Below are 23,768 nucleotides of genomic sequence, written 5' to 3' on the forward strand. Positions count from 1 at the left end.
TGGACTGTTTAAAGTAAAAAAAAAAAAACACCAAATAATACACTTTAAATAGGTAACTACATGGTACATGAATTAGTAAGGCTGTAAAAAAGACATAACTACGTATTGTGGGATGTGTAACATACATAGAAGTAAAATGGGCTGGGCACGGTGGCTCATGCCTGTAATCCCAACACTCTGGGAGGCGAGGCGGGCAGATCACTTGAGGTCGGGAGTTCGAGACCAGCTTGACCAATATGGAGAAACCCCGTCTCTACTAAAAATACAAAATCAGCCAGGCATGGTAGTGCATGCCTATAATCCCAGCTACTCTGGAGGCTGAGGCAGGAGAACTGCTTGAACCTGGGAGGCGGAGGCTGCAGTGAGCTGAGATCACGCCATTGCACTCCAGCCTGGGCAACAAGAGCAAAACTCCATATAAAAAGAAAAAGAAAAAGAAAAAGAAAAAGAAGTAAAATGTATGATAATAATATAAATGGTGTGGGGTGGGAGGCAATAATAGAGATAAAATGAACACAAAGGAAAGAAAGAAAAGAGAAACAAGTAACCAAGGACAGATGGAATAAATAGAAAACAATTAGCAAGATGGTGGACTTAAATTCAGCCTTATCCATAATTGTGAAAAATGTTAATGGTCTAAGTACTTCAACTATCAATTTAGACTGGATGATCTAATCATAAAAATGTGGAGTCACTATTCATATAAGATACAGTAGACTTCAGAAAAATATTATCAGGGATAAAAAGGGGTGTTTCATAACAATAGAGAGGTCAGTTCATTAAGATGTAATTAATATAATCCTAAATGTGTATGTGCCAAAAACAAAGCTATAAAATACATAAAGTAAAAACTGACAGAACTGGAAGGAGAAATATACAGGTTTCTGGCCTAACATACAAATTTCTGACCTAAGTTATACTTTATTGGGTATCAGGACTGCAGCCTCTGATTTCTTAATTGTTTTCATTAAATAATCTCTCCTTCCCTTTATTATAATACTTTTTGAATTACTGTTCTACGTATATTTCTGGTATGCAGCACAGAGTTCAGTTTTGCTTTGCAAGACAGTTTTAGACTATTTTTACATTGCTGTTAACCCCTTTATCATAAATTTTTAAAACCATCTAGCCTGCCCATTTTATTATTTTATGTTAGAGACAAGGTCTTGCTCTGTCACTTAGGCTGGAGTGCAGTGGTACGATCATAGCTCACTGTAACTGTAAACTCCTTGGCTCAAGCGATCCTCCAGCCTCAGTCTCCCCGGTAGCTGGGATTAAAGACATGTACCACCATGTTGGGATAATTTTTTATTTTATTTTATTATTTGTAGAGAAAGGGTCTTGCTATGTGGCCCAGGCTGGTCTTGAATTCCTAGCCTCAAGTGACCCCCCATTTCGGCCTCCCAAAGCGCTAGGATTACACATGTGGGCCACTGTGCCTAGCCTAGCCTGCCCATTTTATTTATTTATTTATTTTTGTAGAGACAGGGTCTTACTATGTTGCCCAGGCTGGTCTTGAACTGTCAAGCTCAAGTGATCCTTCCAACTTGGCTTCCCAAAGTGTTGGGATTACAGGCGTGAGCCATTGCACTCAGCCCATTCATTTTAAATGGTATCCTTTGACTCACACCTATTACTTTATGAAACAGTCAACTACATTATTCTACTTTCTTCCTCCTCTCTCTTCGCCCATTTTCTTTTAGTTGCAATCTTACTACTTTACCAGAAAAAAAAAATTTGGGGGGAAATAGTGTCTCACTTTGTCACTCAAGCTATAGTGCAGTGGTGCGACCACAGTTTGCTGTGGCCTCGACCTCCCAGGCCCAAGCAATCCTCCCACCTCAGCCTCCCAAGCAGATGGAACTACAGGTGTGCACAACCACACTCAGCTAAATTTTTTTTTGTATTTTTTGTAGAGACATGGTTTTTCTGTGTTTCCCAGGCTGGTCTCCAACTCCTGAGCTCAAGTGATCTGCCTACCTCAGACTCCCAAAGTGCTGCGATTACAGGTGTTAGCCATCATGCCCAGCTGACATAATGTTTATATACCATTCTATGTATTCTCACCATTGTTTGTCTTAGTTCTATAACTGAATATATGAAATGTTTATCATTTATGCTTTTGTCAATGTTTCTCCAGTTACTCTTGGATGCATGAAGCTCATTTTCTGTACAGTCCTCAGAAAGAGCAAATGTGTGTATAGTATTCCAAGTTCTTATACTTCAAACTTTTTTTCTCTAGCTTACATATTTGACATCTTGGCTTGGCATGAAATATTTGTTTCACGCCTCCTTCCATCAAGTTTTTTGAAAATGATGTTAATGTTATCCTGCTCTGCATGATGATTTTGAGAAGTCTGATGCCAGTCTATTTCTGTTGCCCTTGTAAATTATTTCATCTTTTTGATTAAGGAACTGAGGATTTTCCTTGTCTTTAAAGTCTAATAGCTGTACTAAGATTTGTCTTGATTATTCTAGGTCAATTTTCCAGATACTTGGAAAACTCTTTCAATATATAGATTCAAGACTTTTATTTCAGTGAAGTTTTCTTGGATTATAGTTGTTTTGTTGTTTTTTTTTTAGACAAGGTCTCGTTCTCTGATCTCCCAGGCTGAAGTGCAGTGGACTATCATGGCTCACTGCAGCCTTGACCTCCTGGGCTCAAGCAACTCTCCTGCCTCAGTCCCCCGAGTATCTGGGACCATAGGTGCACGCCACCAAGCCCAGCTAATTTTTGTACTTTTTGTAGAGATGGGGTTTCGCTATGTTGCCCAGATTGGTCTCGAATTCCTGGGCTCAAGAGATCTAGCCACCTCTGCCTCCCAAAGTGATGGTATAACAGGCATGAGTCACCATGCCAGCAGGATTATAGTTTTTTAACACTACTTCTGTCTCAATGCTTTGGTCTTCTTCTTCTGGGACACTAATTATATGTAATATGGGTGTATTCTTTGCCTTTTTCTAATTCAACTACTTTCTTTCTGGCTTTTTTTTTTTGAGATGGAGTGTCACTCTGTCACTCAGGTTGGAGTGCAGTGGCACAATCTCAGCTCATTGCAACCTCCGCCTCCTGTGTTCAAGAAATTCTCCTGCCTCAGCCTCCTGAGTAGCTGGGATTATGGGCACACGCCCCCATGTCTGGCTAATTTTTGTATTTTTAGTAGAGACAGAGTTTCAACATACTGGTCAGGTTGGTCTCGAACTCCTGACCTCAGGCGATCCACCCACCCCCAAAAGTTCTGGGATTACAGGGATGAGCCACCATGCCTGGCCCTTTCTGGTTTTTTATATTTCTTCTTCTTTTTTTTTTCTTTTCCGACTTTCCTTTTTAAAGCCCATTTTCATTTGAAATTATTTTCACTTGGGTATCTTCAATTTAAAACTTCATTTTCAATATACCTTTCCTTCTCCATCTTTTCTGGGTTCAAGTATTTGTCATTTCATTTATTCTTGCTTGTCCATTGTGATCCTTAGTTTGAATCTTTTTTTTTTTTTCTTTTTGAGACAGAATTTTGCTCAAAAATGTTATTTCTTTTTTTTTTTTTTTTTGAGACGGAGTCTCACGCTGTTGCCCAGGCTGGAGTGCAGTGGCGCGATCTCGGCTCACTGCAAGCTCCGCCTCCTGGGTTCAGGCCATTCTCCTGCCTCAGCCTCCTGAGTAGCTAGGACTACAGGCGCCCGCCACCGCGCCCGGCTAATTTTTTTTTTTGTATTTTTAGTAGAGACGGGGTTTCACTGTGGTCTCGATCTCCTGACCTTGTGATCCGCCCGCCTCGGCCTCCCAAAGTGCTGGGATTACAGGCTTGAGCCACTGCGCCCGGCCAAAAATGTTATTTCTAGAGATGGGTATAGGTACTATACAGAAACGAAAGAAACACTGGAGGAGCCTAGAGCACCAAGGGTGGCAACTCACAAGGCTCTGAAGAGTCTGAAGGAGGTGAATAACAGAAACCACAAGTAAACTAAAAAATATACATGAGAAGGCAATAGGAAAATGAAACAAGTAAGATCAGGGTAGACAGAGACAAAGACCCAGATGAAGAACGGTTATGAAATGGGATAGATAAGACCAATATAAAATGTTGTCTGGTTAGGAGGCAGCAAGATAACTGAGGTAGAACAATTAGAATGAAGAACAAAGGAAATTAAGCATTTGACTGGAAAGCAAACATCATAGAAGAAAGAGTAGAAAAGATGAAGATTAGAGAAAGCAACAGGTAAGCAGCAAGGAGAGTGAATTGTTTTCACTGCAAATTTTATGATGTTTTCTGCAAACATATGAAGCATATAAACTACTATGAATAAGCCATTTGGCATATATCACTTGTTCAAGTAATGTTGTAAGTTTAAAGCTGGTATAAAAGCAGTACTTTGAGTGAGATTAAAAACAAATAAGTTGATAGGTTATGAGAGAGCAGTTTGGGAAAAATAATTAAAAATTTCAAACTGCCTTCCGTAGTCTTAATCCCTAACAATTTTACTTCCAATATTTTATCCTATAGAAAAGTTCCAACAAGCAGTAAAAACATACATATGTGTATAACAATGTTCATTCTAGCTTGAATTATATTTGGAAAAAAGGGAAACCTAAATGCACACTTACGTGGTTGAAAGTTCTGTATTAACATACAAGGGTGCCAAGATTAATGTGCAGTGAAAAAGATAACAGAGAAGCAATATAGCATAGTGATTAAGAATGCAATTGGAGCATAACTGCCCGGATTTACTACTGACTATATCACTTTGAGCAAGTTAATTAACTTTCCTAAGTCTTACTTTATTCATAAAACCAGACTTTTAATATATCTATCTCAAAGACTTGTTGCGAAGATTTAAAAGAAAAAAAATCAATTTAAACACTTAGCAGACAGTATCTGGCACACAATAAATACTTTAGGTAACAGCGCTACTGGCCAGGCACAGTGGCTCATGCTTGTAATCCCAGCACTTTGGGAGGCTGAGGAGAGAGGATTGCTTGAGGCCAGGAATTCTACCAACCTGCAACATAGTGAGATTCCCATTTCTATTAAAAAATAAAAATAAAAAAGATAGCTACTATAATTACTACAGTTATTATACTATGATCTCCTTTTTGTGTTTAATAAATATATAACCATGAAGAAACTAGGGAAAATATATAAAAAACGTTGAAAGTATCTCAGCCGCAGAATGAAGTGTAACGGGTTGGAAAATACACATTTTCTTATATATTCCAAAGTTCTAAAATTGTTCGGCGAATAGAAAATGAAGTTAACATTACTTATGGATATAACAAAACTTTAATAAGTGATCTAATTTCTAAATATTTTAGAACTTTAATGTGACTCCTTTAATTATGTTTTACACCAAAGCACACTTCTATTGAATCACTTTATAAAAAAGAAAGTAAAATGAAAGAATTAACCTACCCCTGCAGTTGCTGTTGTTGGTGAGAGGAAAGGGGCACTCTTGGTTTATTCCAGCCAGTGTAATCCTGGTTACACCTCAGTTTTTTAACAGAAAGAGGAGCTGGCTGAGGAAGAAATCCCAAACTTCTTTTGGCAGAGGGAGTCTGGCTTGAAACATTAGTCCTATAAAAAAGCATAAATAATGAAGAAGCAAAATAAATTTTTGAATACTACTATTTTCCCTGAATAGATTAAGAGAAGTCAATGTTTAAGGAAAAAAATCTTGAATTTAGGGAAATATCAGTAATAATGATCACTTAAGGGAAAACTCTACAAACGTAAACTAGCAAATCTGTTCCTACACAGAGAGGGTTATAATACATAACATATTTAACCTACAACCAAAATAATCCATGTGAATAGCCTGAAAAAGAAAACAATACATATAGTTTCACTGTTATCCATTTTGTGGATACTACATTAGTTTACCTAGTCTTGGACAGACTTACAGTATACTTTTTCCACTGTTACAAATAATATAACAAATATTCTTACCCAATCTCCTTGAGAAATTCCTCTAGTTTATATGCATAGAAGTGAAAATGTTAGAGGTATTTTCAATCTTCATTTTTAATTTTTCGAGATATGGTGATTATTTTCCAAAAAGGCTGCACCAGTTTATACTTCAAACAACAGTGACTTTCCATTTCCTCATATGATTACATTACTTACTATTATCAGTTTTAATTTTTTTGCTGGGTCCAGTGGCTCACGCCTGTAAGCCCAGTACTTTGGGAGGCCGAGGTGGGCAGATCGCTTGAGCTCAGGAGTTTGAGACCAGCTTGGGCAACCTGGTGAAACTCCATCTCTACCAAAAATGCAAGAAAATTAGCCAGGCATGGTGGGGAGGATCTGTAGTCACAGCTACTTGGGAGACTGAGGTGGGCAGACTGATTGAGCCTGGGAGGCAGAGGTTGCAGTGAGCCAAGATCGCGCCACTACACTCCAACCTGGGTGACAAAGTGAGAAGGCATCTCCAAAAAAAAAAAAAAAAAAAGGTTTTAATTTTTACCAATAAAGAGACACTTGATTTCACTGTTATTTGATTTTGCACTGTCCTGATTACTACTGAAATGAACATATTCATATAGTTGTTTACTCTTTTCTGAATTGCTTTCCTATACTCTTATAGTAGGTTCTTTTTTTTTGAGACAAAGTCTTGCTCTGTCACCCAGTCTGTAGAGCAGTGGCGTGATCTCAGTTCACTGCAACCTCCATCTCCCGGTTTCAAGCAAGTCTCGTGCCTCAGCCTCCCAATCCCAAGTAGCTGGGATTATAGTTGTGCACCACCATGGCCAGCTAATTTTTTTGTCTGTTTGTTTTTGTTTTGAAATGAAGTTTCACTCTTGTTGCCCAAGCTGGCGTGCAATGGTGTGGTTTCGGGTCACTGCCACCTCCGCCTCCCGGGTTTAACTGATTCTCCTGCTTCAGCCTCCCAAGTAGCTGGGATTACAGGTGCGTGCCACCACACCTGGCTAATTTTTTGTATTTTTAGTAGAAACGGGGTTTCACCATGTTAGGCAGGCTAGTCTCAAACTCCTGACCTCAGGTGACCTGCCTGCCTTGGCCTCCCAGTGTGCTGGGATTACAGGCGTGAGCCACCATGCCCGGCCTAATTTTTTGTATTTTAGTAGAGAAGGGGTTTCACCATGTTGCTGAGCCCGGTCTCAAACTCCTGAGCTCAGGCAATTTGCTCGCCTCAGCCTCCCAAAGTGCTAGGATTACAGGTGTGAGCCACTGCATCTGGCCCACATTCTAATTTTAATATTTTTATACTGTGAAATTTATCAATTTTTAAAATCTCGTTTAAGATCTTTGTATTTGTATTTTGTTTAAGAAATCATCTTGTGGCCGGGCGCAGTGGCTCACGCCTGTAATCCCAGCACTTTGGGAGGCCGAGGCGGGTGGATCACAACGTCAGGAGATAGAGACCATCCTGGCTAACACGGTGAAACCCCGTCTCCACTAAAAATACAAAAAATTAGCCGGGTGTGGTGGCGAGCACCTATAGTCCCAGCTACTTGGGAGGCTGAGACAGGAGAATGGTGTGAACCCAGGAGTGGAGCCTGCAGTGAGCCGAGATCATGCCACTGCACTCCATCATGGGTGACAGAGCGAGACTCCATCTCAAAAAAAAAAAAAAATTATCTTGTACCGTAAAAGCACAGAAATTTTTTCCTGTATTTTCTCTTAACAGTTAAATTTTGCTTTCCCTTCTATTTAGGTCTTCAGTACAGTTATAAGTGTCTTTTTCTGTATGTTGTGAGGCATACTTTTCTAAAAGATTTACTTTTCTATAAGGCAAACCAATTGCTCCCAAATTACTGATTGTCTGGGCCATGTGTTTGTTGCTGTTTGGTTTTTTACCTAAAAAAAATTTGTAGGTCAGGCACAGTGGCTTATGCCTGTAACCCCAACACTCTGGGAAGCTGAAGCAGGAGCATCAGGAGTTTGAAACCAGCCTGGTCAACATATCAAAACACTGTCTCTATTATTTTAAAATTAAGGCTGGGTGCAGTGGCTCACACCTGTAAACCCAGCACTTTGGGAGGCTGAGGCAGGCGCATCACCTGAGGTCAGGAGTTTGAGAACAGCCTGGCCAATATGGAGAAACCCTGTCTCTACTAAAAATACAAAAATTAGCCAGGCGTAGTGGTGCACGCCTGTAGTCCCAGCTACTTTGGAGGTTGAGGCAGGAGAACTGCTTGAACTTGGGAGACGGAGGTTGCAGTGAGCTGAGATCACGCCACTGCACTCCAGCCTGGGGGCAGAGAGAGTCCGTCTCAAAAAAAATAAAAAAAAGTTAAAAATTAAAAATAAATTGTGAAATAGAATACTCATATGGGAAAAGTGTATAAAAATCAAATGTGGAGCGTAATAAATTTTCATAAAACAAACACTTGTGTAAACAACCTTATTATTGTCTAAACCCCAAGTTCCCCTTCCAAGTACAACGCTGCATTCCTCTAACCTAAAAGTTAGCATTATCTAATAGTTTTATCCCTTACTGCAAACCCCTAAATATTGTACTTTGGATAATATGTGATGTATCTATTTTCATCTTGTTTACAATCTTTCTGCATCTTTACATTGTAGTTGTTTCTGTTTTACATAGCACATACATTTTCTTCTTACATTAAATCCTGTGTATCTCTTTAATTGGAATATTTAGTATATATTCATATAAATTTTATATAAATTTAGTATATCATATCAGTAATGTCAGTACTGATTTATTTCTTGAATTTTATGATGAATTTACTATTTGTTCTACATGTACTATGTTCCTTTTTTTCTTCTTTATGCCTTCTTTTAGAATGTTTGACTATTTATTTCATTGTCTCCCCTCTGTTAGTCTGGAAATAATATAGGCTTTTATATATAATATATTTTATATTGTATACATTTATATATATTTTTTAACAGATAGGGTATTGGTCTGTCACCTGGCTGGAGTGCAATGGCACAGTCATAGTTCACTGTAGCCTTTAACTCCTGGGCTCAAGCATTCCTCCCACCTCAACTTCCCAAGTAGCTGGGACTATAGGCATGCACCACTATGTCTGGCTAATTTTTATATATTTTTTGAAGAGATGGGGTCCCGCTATGTTGACCAGGCTAGTCTCAAATTTCTGGACTCAAGTGATTCTCTCATCTTGGCCTCCCCAAGTGCTAGGATTACAGGCGTGAGCCAACCATGCCCGGTCTGGAACTTTAATGGATGTCCTAAAAATTATATTATGCATTAAAAATAAAAACAACTTTATTTTAGTATAGTTGACATACTATAAAATGCACACATTTAAAGTGTATAACTTTAAGTTCTGACACATATACACTCATGAAATCATCACCAGAATTAAGATAGTGAACATATCTATTACTCCCAAAAGTATCCTGGTGCCCGTTTGTATCCCTCCCTCCCACTCCTCTCTGCCTGTGACCTTGTCTCCATGGCAACTACTGATTTGTTTTCTGTCACTATAGATTACATTTTCTTTTTTTTTTTTTTTTGAGACAGAGTTTCGCTCTTTTTGCCCAGGCTGGAGTGCAATGGCGCGATCTCGGCTCACTGCAACCTCCGCCTCCCAGGCTCAAGAAATCCTCCCACTTCAGCCTCCCAAGTAGCTGGGATTACAGGCATGTGCCACCACCCTGGCTAATTTTTTTGTATTTTTAGTAGAGATGGGGTTTCTCCATGTTGGTCAGGCTGGTCTTGAACTCCCGACCTCAGGTGATCCACCTGCCTCAGCCTCCCAAAGTGCTGGGATTACAGGCGTGAGCCACTGCTCCCGGCTAGATTACATTTTCTAAAATTTCATATAAATGGAATCATACAATATGCACTTTCTTATGAGGTCTTTCACTCAGCATAATTATTCTGAGATTCATCCATTCTGCTGTGTGTATAAACAGTTCATCCTTTCTATTGCTAGACAGCATTCCATTGTATGAATATACCACAATTTGTTTAACCACTTACTTTCTCTTTTGAAATAGTTTTATTTTTTATTTTTTGAGACAGGGTCTCACTCTGTTGTTCAGGCTGGAGTACAATGGCACCATCACAGCTCAGTGCAACCTCCGCCTCCCGGGTTCAAGCGATTCTCCCGCCTCAGCCTCCCGAGTAGCTGGGATCACAGATGCACACTATCACGCCCTGCTAATTTTTTTTTAATTACTGTATTTTTGGTAGAGATGAGGTTTTACCATGTTGTCTAGGCTGATCTTGAACCCCTGAGCTCAAGCTATTCACCGGCCCCAGCCTCCCAAAGAGCTGTGTCACTGCGCCCCGCCTGAAATAGTTTTAGATTTACAAAAAAGTTGCAAAATAGTACAGAATGGCTTTCACCCAGCTACTCCTAATATTAGAATCTTATATAATCATAGTACAATGACCAAAACCAGGAAATTAACAATGATACGATATTATTAACTAGTAACCTACACATGTTATTCAAATTTCATCAGTATTTTCACTAAAGTCCTTTTTCTAGCCCAGTATCCCACAGTGTAAGTAGCTGTCATGTTTCTTTACTCTTACAATCCTCAATTTCTTCTTTTTTTTTTTTTTTTTTTTTTTTGAGACAGAGTCTCGCTCTGTGGCCCAGGCTGGAGTGCAGTGGCCGGATCTCAGCTCACTGCAAGCTCCGCCTCCCGGCTTTACGCCATTCACCTGCCTCAGCCTCCCGAGTAGCTGGGACTACAGGCGCCTGCCACCTCGCCCAGTTAGTTTTTTGTATTTTTTAGTAGAAACGGGGTTTCACCGTGTTAGCCAGGATGGTCTCGATCTCCTGACCTCGTGATCCGCCCGTCTTGGCCTCGCAAAGTGCTGGGATTACAGGCTTGAGCCACCGCGCCCGGCCAATTTCTTCTTTTTTTTTAATGGCTTTGACAATTTTGAAGAGTAATGGTCAGGTATTTTACTTTATTTCCTTCAACTGGGTTTGTCTGATGTTTTCTCATGATTGGATTGAGATTATGCATTTGCAAACAATAACAGGTAAGTGACATTGTGACCTCCTCAGTGCATCATATTACAGAGTCTATAATGACAATGTCTTATTACTGGCGATGGTAATCTTGATTTCTTGGTTAAGGTATCTCTGGGTTTCTCTACAGTGAAGTTACTATTTTTCCTTTTGTAATTAAGAAATATAGGGAGATACTCTGAGACTATGCAAATACTCTGTTTCTCATTAAACTTTTGTCCACTAATTTTAGCACCCAATGATAGATTTTGCCTGCAATTATTACTGCGGTATTTGATTAAGGTAATATTTCATTCCTACAATCCTCCAAAATTCTTAATTGGAATTCTTCTGTTAAGGAGAGCTGTTCAGTCTCTACACATTCATTCATTCATTTCACTATGGACTCAGGCATATTTATTTTTTTCTACAGGTTTAATCCAATAGTATCATTTTGTTACTATAATTCTTCTAATTTAGGCCATTGGTAACCCTTTCAGGTTGGTTCCTGTATCCTTTGGACATTTCCTCTTACTTTTTTGTGCATATCTTTACTTTCTGGCACCACAAGATGTTATAGACTGATCTTGCATTTTCCCTGCTCTAGCCCTGGAATCAACTATTATTTCAAGGAGCTCTGCTTTCTTGTACTGAATAATAGTATTTAAAAATCAGGGTCTGCAAGCTACCACTGACTTTCTTCACAGAATTAGAAAAAACTATTTTAAATTTAATATGGAACTTTTTTTTTTAAAGAGCCTATATAGCCAAGAGAATCCCAAGCAAAAAGAACAAAGCTGGAGGCATCATGCTACCTGACTTCAAACTATACTACAAGGCTACAGTAACCAAAACAGCATGGTACTGGTACCAAAACAGATACATAGACCAATGGAACGGAACAGAGGCCTCAGAAATAACACCACACATCTATAGCCATCTGATCTTCGACAAACCTGACAGAAATAAGCAATGGGGAAAGGATTCCCTATTTAATAAATGGTGCTGGGAAAACCGGCTAGCCATATGTAGAAAACAGAAACTGGACCCCTTCCTTACACCTTACATAAAAATTAACTCAAGATGAATTAAAGACTTAAATGTAAAACCTAAATCCATAAAAACCATAGAAGAAAACCTAGACAATACCATTCAGGACACAGGCATGGGCAAAGACTTCATGACTAAAACACCAAAAGCAATTGAAACAAAAGCCAAAATAGACAAATGGGATCTAATTAAACTAAAGAACTTCTGTACAGCAAAGGAAACTATCATCAGCGTGAACAGGCAACTCACAGAATGGGAGAAAATTTTTGCAATCTATCTATCTGACAAACATCCAGAGTCTACAAGGAATTTAAACAAATTTACAAGAGAAACCAAACAATCCCATCCAAAAGTGGGTGAAGGATATGAACAGACTTCTCAAAAGAAGATATTTATGCGGCTAACAAACACGTGAAAAAAAGCTCATCATCAGTGGTCATTAGAGAAATGTAAATCAAAACCACGAGATACCATCTCATGCCATTTAGAATGGTGATCATTAAAAAGTCAGGAGACAACAGATGCTGGCGAGGATGTGGAGAAATAGGGATGCTTTTACACTGTTGGTGGGAGTGTAAATTAGTTCAACCATTGTGGAAGACAGCATGGCGATTCCTCAAGCATCTAGAACCAGAAATACCATTCAACCCAGCAATCCCATTACTGGGTATATACCCAAAGGATTACGTATCATTCTACTATAAAGACACATGCACACATAAGTTTATTGCAGCACTATTTACAATAGCAAAGACTTGGAGTCAACCCAAATGCCCATCAATGATAGACGGGATAAAGAAAATGTGGCACATATACACCACAGAATACTATGCAGCCATAAAAAACAATGAGTTCATGTCCTTTGCAGGGACATGGATGAAGCTGGAAACCATCATTCTAAGCAAACTAACACAGGAACAGAAAACCAAACACTGCACATTCTCACTCATAAGTGGCAGTTGAGCAATGAGAACACATGGACACAGGGAGGGGAACATCACACATGGGGGCCTGTTGGGGGATGGGGGGCAAGGGGAGGGAAGAGTGTTAGGACAAATACCTAATGCATGCAGGGCTTAAAACCTAGATGACGGGTTGATAGGTGCAGCAAACTACCATGGCACGTGTATACCTATGTAACAAACCTGCACGTTCTGCACATGTATCCCAGAACTTAAAGTAAAATAAAATAAAATAAAATAAAATAAAAAATCAGGGTCTGGCACTAGGGATGCTCAGTTACTCGGGTGTGAATGCTTCAAGGTCTCCCCTAGTGGACTGAGCTAGGAAATGTATGTGTGTAACCCAAGACATACAAATGCATGTATGTTTATTTTGAATCAATCTATACATGTATATACATATATAAAACCTTGAGTTCATATTGACATCTCTGATTCTAACTGAACACCAAAGGTTCATACTAGTTTTCTTCCTTTCCTTATTTCTTTCTCTGACATTGCAAGTCTGGATCTCAGTATCTACAATGTTTACTTGTTCAATCCAAGTATACACATGAGGTGGTTTCAGAACTGCTAACCCTACACCCTTGTGAGACACAAACTACGAACTAGAGTACAATATTTGTGTACTTGTGCATTTTTGATATATTGAAGTCTAGTGTTAGCTGATTCTTTTACCTTTTCCTGGATAATGAAAGAAACTAGGACCAATTTAACGCCATTTAATTATTCTGTGTCTTCCTTCTTCCCTTCTGGTTTATACGTTATTGTCATTTAAACCCAACAAGATACTACTATTGTTCTGTATAACAGAGTTTATCAAGATAGACAGCACATTAACTTTTTATTGCTCTTCATCCTTCCTGAAGCTCCAACCTTTCATCTGAGTTCTTTTTCCATCTGCCCAAAAACTTCTTTAGCATTTCCTTTAGCACATATTTGTGGGTAAACTCTGTTATTATTTTGTTTTGTATGACAGTATCTATTTCACCTTTGCTTCGAAATTATAGGATATTTTCACAGCAAATAAAATTCTATGTTGGCAGTTGTTTTATTTCAGCATATTGAAGATATTTCTGGCTTCTACAATTGCTGCAGCCAAAAGTCAAAGGTCAGATATTTTTGCTCCTTGGAAGCTGAAATGTTTTCTCCTGGTTGCTTTTGAGACTTTGTCTCTATTTCTACAGTTTCACTATGACATGCCTAAGGGTAGGTTTCTTTTTCTCAATCCTACTTGGTATTCATTAGGCTTCTTAATTCTAAAGTCTGATTTTATCCCTTTTGGAAAATCCTCAGCCAGTATCATTAAATACAGTTTATACCCCAATGTCCCTCTTCTTTGATACTTTAATAAGACACAACAGACCTTTTAACTATGTCTCCTACACTCTCCTGTACTGTCTTTTTCGTGCTTTATTCTAGAGCCTCTTTTGAGTCATCGTTCAGATCACTAATTATCTCAATTATTACTAATTCTCTCAATTACTATTTTTCCTTTTTTTTTTTTTTTTGAGATAAGGTCTCGTTCTGTCACTTAGGCTGAAGTGCAGTGACATAATCACAGCTCATTGCAGTCTTGACCTCCCGGGCTTGAGCGATCCTCCCACCTCAGCCTCCCAAGTAGCTGGGACCACAAGTGTAAGGCATCATGCTTGGCTAATTTTTTATTTTTTGTTGAGATGAGATTTCCCCATGTTGCCCAAGCTGGTCTCAATTATGTTTTATATGCTGGAAAAAAACCATCCAAAACAGATTTGAGTTTTTGTATTTTTCATTTCTAGATTTTCTATTTGATTTTTTTAAATCTGTGATAATTTCAGAATTTTAGGTTTTCTACAGAAATCTCCTTTATTTCTTTTGATGTGTTAAATATTGTTCTTTTATAATCACTGACTCATTAATTCCAGAACATGTGGAGCCCTGTGGTCCACTGCCAATCTAAACTGCTTCTTCTAGTAATAATTCATGTTAACTTGTCTTGCTGCATGTCTGGACACTGAACAGTATTTAATCAAATCTAAGATACAGCCAATTATAAGACATAACATTTATTTCAGGTAGTACTAAGAAAGAAAAAATAATGCCAACCAAAGTATATAATGACTTCTATGGCTTAGAATTTTTACTTCTTACTGGAAGCTTTTTATGTAACTAGATATGCATTTTTATCATGTTGCTCTTATACAAAAAGAAAAATATAAAACTGGTTAAGGTATTTCTAATAACTCACATTCAGAATCTGAATCTTCTGAATCATTTTTCCCACCCAGGGTCATAGATTTTCAGTTTTTCCAAACAGTGCTGCTGCCTGTGCTACTAAAAACAAAGGTGATGTTGTATTTTTTTTTTCTTTTCTTTTTTCCTCCAATTAAGCCCAGCAGTGCGATAATGCTGCATTTCCTTTTTCTTTTCTTTTTTTTAATGCTGCATTTCTAAATAGTAAATAGTGCCACACTATGTCTCCGGGAGTTTTCTTCTAAGCCAACGACATTCATTTGGCAAGGTCTAATACTGAGGTTATTTTAATCTTACCAAAAGAAGCCCACAGATTTTCAGATCACAATTAGAATTCGCTGCCCTTTCTTAAGTGGTCATGTTAAATGGTCTGACTAAAAAGTACAGTTTTTCAGTAATACCACAAATGACAACCAAGTCTGCTCATGTGCAGGTAATGCCAACCATGTTACAACTGCCTCCTGGCAGCAATTTAAGATGTCATAATATCTGATATACTTCTTTTCTTTTTTTTTTTTTTTTTTTTGAGACAGAGTCTCACTCTGTCGCCCAAGCTCGAGTGCAGTGGCGTGACCTCGGCTCACTGCAAGCTCCACCTCCCGGGTTCACGCCATTCTCCTGCCTCAGCCTCCCGAGCAGCTGGGACTACAGGCGCCCGCCACCATGCCCGGCTAATTTTTTGTATTTTTAGTAGAGACAGGGTTTCACCATGTTAGCCAGGATGGTCTCGATCTCCTGACCTCATGATCCACCTGCCTCAGCCTCCCAAAGTACTGGGATTATAGGCATGAGCCACCGCGCCCGGCCTATTCTTCCATTTTAAATACTAATGTGAAAAAAATGTACGTCTTACAACTACAGAAATATGTTGAGGTGTAGGAAAATGTCTTCCCCTAGAGATAATTTTCATTTAGTACATTTATTTTGTCAATCATCTAGGATACTAGCCACTTATAATCAACTTAATTAAATTTCAGTGCTTGCAATAACTGGGCTATACAGATGAATAAAATTCACAGAAAGGCTGGCTTACTTCTAGCTCACCCTTATTCCCAGGGGGAACCCTTCAGTATACATTGAAATATGTGGAGTAACCTACTAGGCTCCCTATATTGGTAGGTCCTAGCCTCTATTGTCCTTCTAGACTCATGAGTGTGTCAAAACTAACTACTGCTTGGTCTTTCAGCAATCTCTTCTGGTTCAGCCAACGTGCCTGGGAACTCTCTGGATTTCCTCCTCCCTTCTTGGTTTGGTAATTCCTCACACTCCTGTCAGTTTTGTTTTGAGATGGTAGTCTCCCTCTGTTTCAGGGTAGATGGAGTGCAGTAGTGGTGGGACCTTGGCTCACTGCAACCTCTGCCTCCTGCATTTATGCTATTCTCCTACCTCAGCCTCCCAAGTAGCTGTGATTACAGGCGCACACCACCACGCCTGGCTATTTTCTGTACTTTTAGTAGAGACAGGGTTTCACCAAATTGGCCAGGCTGGTCTCGCACTTCTGACCTCATGATCCGCCCGCCTGAGGCTCCCAAAGTGCCGAGATTAGAGGTGTGAGTCACTACATCAGCCTCCTGTCAGTTTTTCAATGCTCTTAAAATTCCTGCATTATTTTTTTCCTTTATTTGAAATAGAGTCTTGCTCTGTCACCCAGGCTGGAGTGCAATGGCGCGATCTAGGCTCACTGCAACCTCTGCATCCTGGGTTCAAGCTATTCTCCTACCTCAGTCTCTTGAGTAGCTGGGTTTACAGGTGTGTGCCATCATGCCTGGCTAATTTTTGTATTTTTAGTAGAGATGAGGTTTCACCATGTTGGCCAGGCTAGTCTCAAACTCCTGACCTCATGTGATCCGCCCACCCATCTCGGCCTCCCAAAGTGCTGGGATTACAGACATGAGCCACTGAGCGTAGCCAATTTTTTTCTCTTAATTTTTATATGTTAATTTTTTTTTTTTTTTTTGAGACGGAGTCTCGCTCTGTAGCCCGGGCTGGAGTGCAGTGGCGCGATCTCAGCTTACTGCAAGCTCTGCCTCCCGGGTTCACGCCATTCTCCTGCCTCAGCCTCCTGAGTAGCTGGGACTACAGGCGCTCGCCACCTCTCCCGGCTATTTTTTTTTGTATTTTTTGGTAGAGACGGGGTTTCACCATGTTAGCCAGGATGGTCTTGATCTCCTGACCTCATGATCCGCCCATCTCGGCCTCCCAAAGTGCTGGGATTACAGGCTTGAGCCACCGCGCCCGGCCAATTTTTTTCAAAATTAACAATTCTTTATTATCATCATCTAATACCTGACTCATATTTAAACCTTGCCAACAGCTTTTTTTTTTTTTTTTTCCCCCAGAGATGGAGTTTTGCTCTTGTTGCCCAGGCTGGAGTGCAATGGAGCAATCTCGGCTCACTGCAATCCACCTCCCAGGTTCAAGCGAATCTTGTGCCTCAGCATCCCGAGTAGCTGGAATTGCAGGCATACACCACCACACCCGGCTAATTTTTCTGTATTATTAGTAGAGATGGGGTTTCTCCATGTTGGTCAGGCTTGTCTCAAACTCGCAACCTCAGGTGATCGGCCCACCACGGCCTCCCAAAGTACTGGGATCACAGGTGTAAGCCACCGCACCTGGCCCTTGCCAACAGCTTTACAAAAAAGTGTTATTCCCAGTTTATTCTTACCAAGATCCAATCAAAGTCCATATATTACATTTGGTTTTTATATCTCTTAAATCACTTATAACCTTTAAGAGTGCTCTCCTGACTCCCTGCACCCTTTACTTGACATGACATCAACTCGGTGAAGAGACTAGGCCAGCTGTCCCTCAGAATAGCTGATATAGTTTGGATATTTGTTCCCGCCCAAATCTCATGTAAAATCTTAATACCCAGTGTTGGAGGTGGGGCCTGGTGGAAGGTGACTGGATCATGGAGGTGGATCCTTCATGAACACTTTAGTACTATCCTGGTGCTAAACTTGGTGCTGTTCTCCTGATAGAGTACTCATGAGATCTGATCATTTAAAAGTGTATGGCACCTCCCCCTCCTCACTCTCTTCCTCCTTCTCTAAGTGCTGGCTCCCACTTTGCTTTCTGCCATGATTCTAAGTTCCCTGTGGCCTCCCCGAAAGCTGACACTGCCATGCTCCCTGTACAGCCTGCAGAACTGTGTGCCAGTTAAATCTCTTTTCTTTATAAATTATCCAGTCTCATGCATTTCCTTAAAGCAATGTGAGAGCAGACTAATACAATAGGCTACTTTCAGATTTTGTCCAACTGCTGAATTTGTAGTGTCATTTAATTTATTCCACTAACCCATGCATTCCTTACCTTTAGAGCTAGAGATTTTATTTTTTAAATTTTACCTTAAGTTCTGGGATACTGTGCAGAAAGTACAGGTTCGTTACATAGATATAGATGTACCATGGTGATTTGCTGCACCTATCAACCCATCATCTATGTTTAAGCCACACATGCATTAGGTATTTGTCCTAAGGCTCTCCCCTCCCCTTGCCCCCCATCCCCCGACAGGCACTAGTGTGTAATAGTCCCCTCTCTGTGTCCATGTGTTCTCACTGTTCAACTGCCACTTATGAGTGAAAACATGCAGTGTTTGGTTTTCTTTTCCTGTATCAGTTTGCTGAGAATGATGGCTTCTAGCTTCATCCATGTCCCTGCAAAGGACATGAACTCATTCTTTTTTATGGCTGCAATATTTGTTAATTTTTTCCCCACCTGACTAACAAGTCTGGATCCTACACTAATTTTTAATTTCACCTGTACCATGATCCAAGTAGTCCCCATATATGCACAAGATTGTTTCTGGGTCTTTATTTTGCTCCAGGGATTAATGATTAAATCTAATGCATCCCCTGTAATAATCACCATCACTTAACGTTGTCTTTTCTAGATTTGAGACAAGGTCTTGTTCTGTTGCCCAGGCTGGAGTGCGTTGGCGTGATCACAGCTCACTGCGGCCTCGACCTCCTGGGCTCAAGTGATTCTCCTACCTTAGCCTCTTGAGTAGCTGGGGCTACCAGTCCATGCCACCACATGTGGCGAATTTTTTTTTTTGTAGAGACAGGGTCTCACCATATTACCAGGGCTGGTCTCAAACTTCTGGGCTCAAGCCATCCTCCTGCCTTGGCCTCCCAAAATCGCTAGGATTTATAGGGGTGAGTCACTACACCACACCAACATTAAGTCTTAATATCTGGCCATTCAAGCTATCTTCTTAAGCTTTCTTCAAAATTATCTTGGCTATTCTTATAAGCTTACTTATAAGAAACAGAATTTAAGGCTGAGCACACTGGCTCATGCCTGTAAGCCCAGCACTCTGGGAGATCAAGGAGGGAGGATTGCCTGAGGCAAGGAGTTTGAGACCAGCCTGGCCAACACAGAGAGACCCCATCCATCTCTCTCTTTTTTCAATTAGTCAAGCATGGTGGCACATATCTGTAGTACCAGTTATTTGGCAGGCTGAGGCAGGAAGATTGCTTGAGCCCAGGAGTTAGAGTCTGCAGTGAGCTAGGATTGTGCCACTGTACTCCAGCCTAGGTGACAGAGGGAAACTCCACCTCAAAAAAAAAAAAAAAAGTTTGGATTTTTTTTGTGTGTGGGGGTCTGTAAAAAGTACTTTGTGAGACTTCAATGGAACTACCTTAATTTTTTTTATTAATTTGGGGATAAATGATACCCTTGAGCTTTGTTTACTTAGGTCTTCCGTTATGTCCCCTAGTAATCCTTTTCTTCATAAAAATACATATTTTAGGCTGGGCGCGGTGGCTCATGCCTGTAATCCCAGCACTTTGGGAGGCTGAAGCGGGTGGATCACGAGGTCAGGAGATCTAGACCATCCTGGCTAACACGGTGAAACCCTGTCTCTACAAAAAATACAAAAAATTAGCCAGGTGTGGTGGCAGGCACCTGTAGTCCCAGCTACTCAGGAGGCTGAGGCAGGAAGGAGAATGGTGTGAACCCGGGAGGCAGAACTTGCAGTGAGCCGAGATTGTGCCACTGCAATCGAGCTTGGGCGACAGAGCAAGACTCCGTCTCAAAAAATAAAACAAACAAACAAAAAAAAATATTTTATTAGACTTATTCCTATCTACCTCACTGATTTTGTAATTCTTATAAATAGTATAGGTTGAGTATCCCTGAAATGCTTGGAAAGAAGAGTTTTAGGGTCAGGTGCGATAGCTCACACCTATAATCCCAGTAATCCCAGCACTTTGGGAGGCCAAGGCGGGTGGATCACCTGAGGTCAGGAGTTCAACACCTGCCTGGCCAACATGGTGAAACCCCCTCTCTACTAAAAATACAAAAATTGGAGCCGGGCACAGTGGCTCACTCTTCTAATCCCAGCACTTTGGGAGGCCGAGGCGGGTGGATAACCTGAGGTCAGGAGTTCGAGACCAGCATGGTCAACACGGTGAAACCCCGTCTCTACTAAAAATACAAAAATTAGCCGGGCGTGGTGGTAGGCGCCTGTAATCCCAGCTACTCGGGAGGCTGAGACAGGAGAATCGCTTGAACCCAGGAAGCAGAGGTTGCAGTGAGCCAAGATCACGTCATTGCACTCCAGCCTGTGGGGCAAGAGCGAGATTTCGTCTCCAAAACAAAAAACAAAAAAAAAAAAAAAAAAAAAGAAGAGTTTCAGATTTTGAAATACTGTATTTGTATTATGCTTACTGGTTGATCATCCCTAATCTGAAAGTCTGAAACACTCCAACGAACATTTCCTTTGATCATGACCTTTTGTGCATTATATCAGCACTCAAAAAATTTCTAATGAAACTTTGAACATTTCAGATTTCAGATTTTTGGATTAGGAATACTCAATCTGTTTTTTGTTACAGTTTATATTTTATTATTGCTGGATTTAGGAACACCATTAATTTTGTGAATTGATCTTGTATTCCAGAAACCTTATAAAGCGGTTTTTCTTGGGGGGTCTTTTTTCATCTTTTTTTGGTGGAGAACAGGATGTTACTACGTTACCCAGGTAGGCCTTGAACTCCTGGGCTCAAGCTATCCCCCTGCCTTTGCCTTCGTAAGTGCTGTGATAATAGGTGTGAGCCACCGTACTCGGCCTTGAGCACTTTCATTTGTTCTAATAACCTCTGGTAATTCTCTTTGTGTTAAATATTTAACAGATAACACTGTCTGCAAACTATGACAATTCTGTTTTTCCCCTTTCCAATCCCCAAACCTCTTTATTTCATTTTCTTGTCCTACTGCATTGGCTAAAACCTTCAGAACCGTATCATCCTGTTCTTGACTTTGATGGGACTACTTCTCAAAGTTTCATAATTGTAAGGTGATTTAAGTTTTTGACAGATAACTTTTCATCCAACTAGGAACATAATGCTCTGTTCCTAATATGCTAAAAGTAGGTATCACCAATGGCTATCAAATAGTTTTAAAAATCTATCACAATCCCAAAAGTTTTCTAATGTTTACTTTTGATTTCTGGGATATACCGCACTCGGTCATTGTGTATCATTTTCAATGCCCTATTAGATCCAATTGTTAATACTTTATTTTGGATTCTTCTGTGTTCACATGTGAAAAACGATCTATAATTTTCTCTTCTCATATTGCTGTTACAAGGTTTTGTTACATTCCTAGATTAGTTATGTAGCCTTTCCTGTTTTTGTAGAGATGGGGGTCTTGCTATCTTGCCAAGGCTAGTCTTGAACTCCTGGATTCAACTGATCCTTCCACCTCGTCTTCCCAAAGTGCTGACAGTATAGGTGTGAACCACTGCCCCACTCCTAGCCATCTTTAACTTTTTAATGTGTCTATGTAATTGCAGCCTCCTCTGAAACTAAAGCTTGAAATGTTTTAATTTCCCTGAATCTTCTCTACTCCTGTATTTCTTCCATTGTCCAATGTTTTATTAATTATTTGCTTTTAATCCAACAACATCCTCCTTTGATAGAAAATATCAAGATGTATTTACATACATAAAATAACCCCAGAAGGATGTTATTTTATTTTTTTTGAGATGGTGTCTCGCTGTGTCACCCAGGCTGGAGTGCAGTGGCGTGTCTTTGGCTCACTGCAACCTCCGCCTCCCAGGTTCAAGTGATTCTCCTGTCACAGCCTCCTGAGTAGCTGGGACTACAGGCACCCACCACCACACCTGCCTAATTTTTGTATTTTTAGTAAAGACAGGGTTTCGCCATGTTGGCCAGGCTGGTCTCGAACTCCTGACCTCAGACGATCCATTCATCTTGGACTCCCAGAGTACTGGGGTTACAGGCGTTAAGCCACCATGACCGGCCAGAAGGATCTTATTAATAGTAACAGTGGTTATGTCTAAAAAGGAAAAATGAATACTAGGAATTAGGAAAGAAAAGAAGATTTACATCTTCTTTACTGTATACACCCTATGTCATTTGAATTTTCTACCACATTCACTTATTAGCAAAAAGACAAACTTTAAAAATATTTAGAATAAAAAATATAGTTTAAAATTGTTTTTGTTCACTGATTTTTCTTACCACTCCTTCCTTGTTCAGTTTTCTTCTTGATGAATGAATTCTATCTGTCTTTGCACATCTGAAAAATAACATTCTTGGTCAGGTGCAGTGGCTCCTGCCTATAATCCCAGCACTTTGGGAGGCTAAGGCAGGTGGATCACTTGAGCCCAGAAGTTTGACACTAGCCTGGGCAACATGGTGAAACTCCATGTCTACAAAAAAATAGCCAGGTGTGGTGGCACACACCTGTAGTCCCAGCTACTGGGGGGGTTGTGGGTGGGAGGATCACCTGAGCCTAGGAGGCTGAGGCTGCAGTGAGCCATGATTATGCCACTACACTCCAGGCTGGGTGACAGAGTGAGACCCTGCCTCAAAAATAAATAAATAAATAAATAAATAAATAAATAAATAAATAAATACTGCATTCTTTGTCTATATTCTTGAAATATAGTTAGCTAGGTATGGAAGTTTTTGATACTGTTACTTTGCTAATAATATCAAACTATCTGCTTCCTATTCCAATACTGTCAATGTCAATCTGATTTCTCCACTTTTATAGAGGATGTATTTTCTTTCTAGTAGCATCTAAAATTTTAAAATACAAATTTTTTTCTAAGTTTTATTTTAAGTTCAGGGGTACATGTACAGTTTTGTTGCATAGGTAAACTCGTGGCATGGAGGTTTGTTATACAGATTATTTTATCACCCAGGTATTAAGCCTAGTACTCATTAGTTATTTTCCCCAATCCTCTCCCTCCTCCCACCCTCCAACAAGCCCCAGTGTGTGTTGTTCTACTCTATATATCCATGTGTTCCCATCATTCAGCTCCCACTTATAAGTGAGAACATATGGCATTTGGTTTTGTTCCTGTGTTAGTTTGTTAAGGATAATGGACTCCAGCTCCATCCATGTCCCCACAAAGGATATAATCTCATTTTTTTTAATGGCTGCATAGTATTCCGGTGTATATGTATCACATGTTCTTTATTCAGTCTATTATTGATGGGCATTTAGGTTGATTCCATGTCTTTGCTATTGTGAATAGTGCTGCAGTGAACATACACATGCATGTGTCTTTATAATAGAATGGTTTATATTTCTTTGGGTATATACCCAGTTATGGGATTGCT

At 39.9% G+C, this 23,768-nt stretch overlaps 1 protein-coding gene across 5 annotated transcripts in view; it reads right to left on the reverse strand.

Moving 5' to 3' along the window:
* Positions 1-23,768, reverse strand: part of USP37 (ubiquitin specific peptidase 37) — a 121,260-nt gene that overhangs the window by 55,705 nt on the left and 41,787 nt on the right. For all 5 annotated transcript variants that reach the window (XM_074010123.1, XM_045367711.3, XM_045367708.3 and 2 more), the window contains exon 10: positions 5,409-5,570. Coding sequence is in view for 4 of the 5 variants with exons in the window: in XM_045367711.3 (XP_045223646.1) it covers positions 5,409-5,570 (162 nt within the window). In the remaining variant the exon portion in view is untranslated. The remainder of the gene's footprint in view (positions 1-5,408; positions 5,571-23,768) is intronic.

The sequence above is a fragment of the Macaca fascicularis genome, chromosome 12 (assembly GCF_037993035.2).
Source record: "Macaca fascicularis isolate 582-1 chromosome 12, T2T-MFA8v1.1".
NCBI classification, from domain to species: domain Eukaryota; kingdom Metazoa; phylum Chordata; class Mammalia; order Primates; family Cercopithecidae; genus Macaca; species Macaca fascicularis.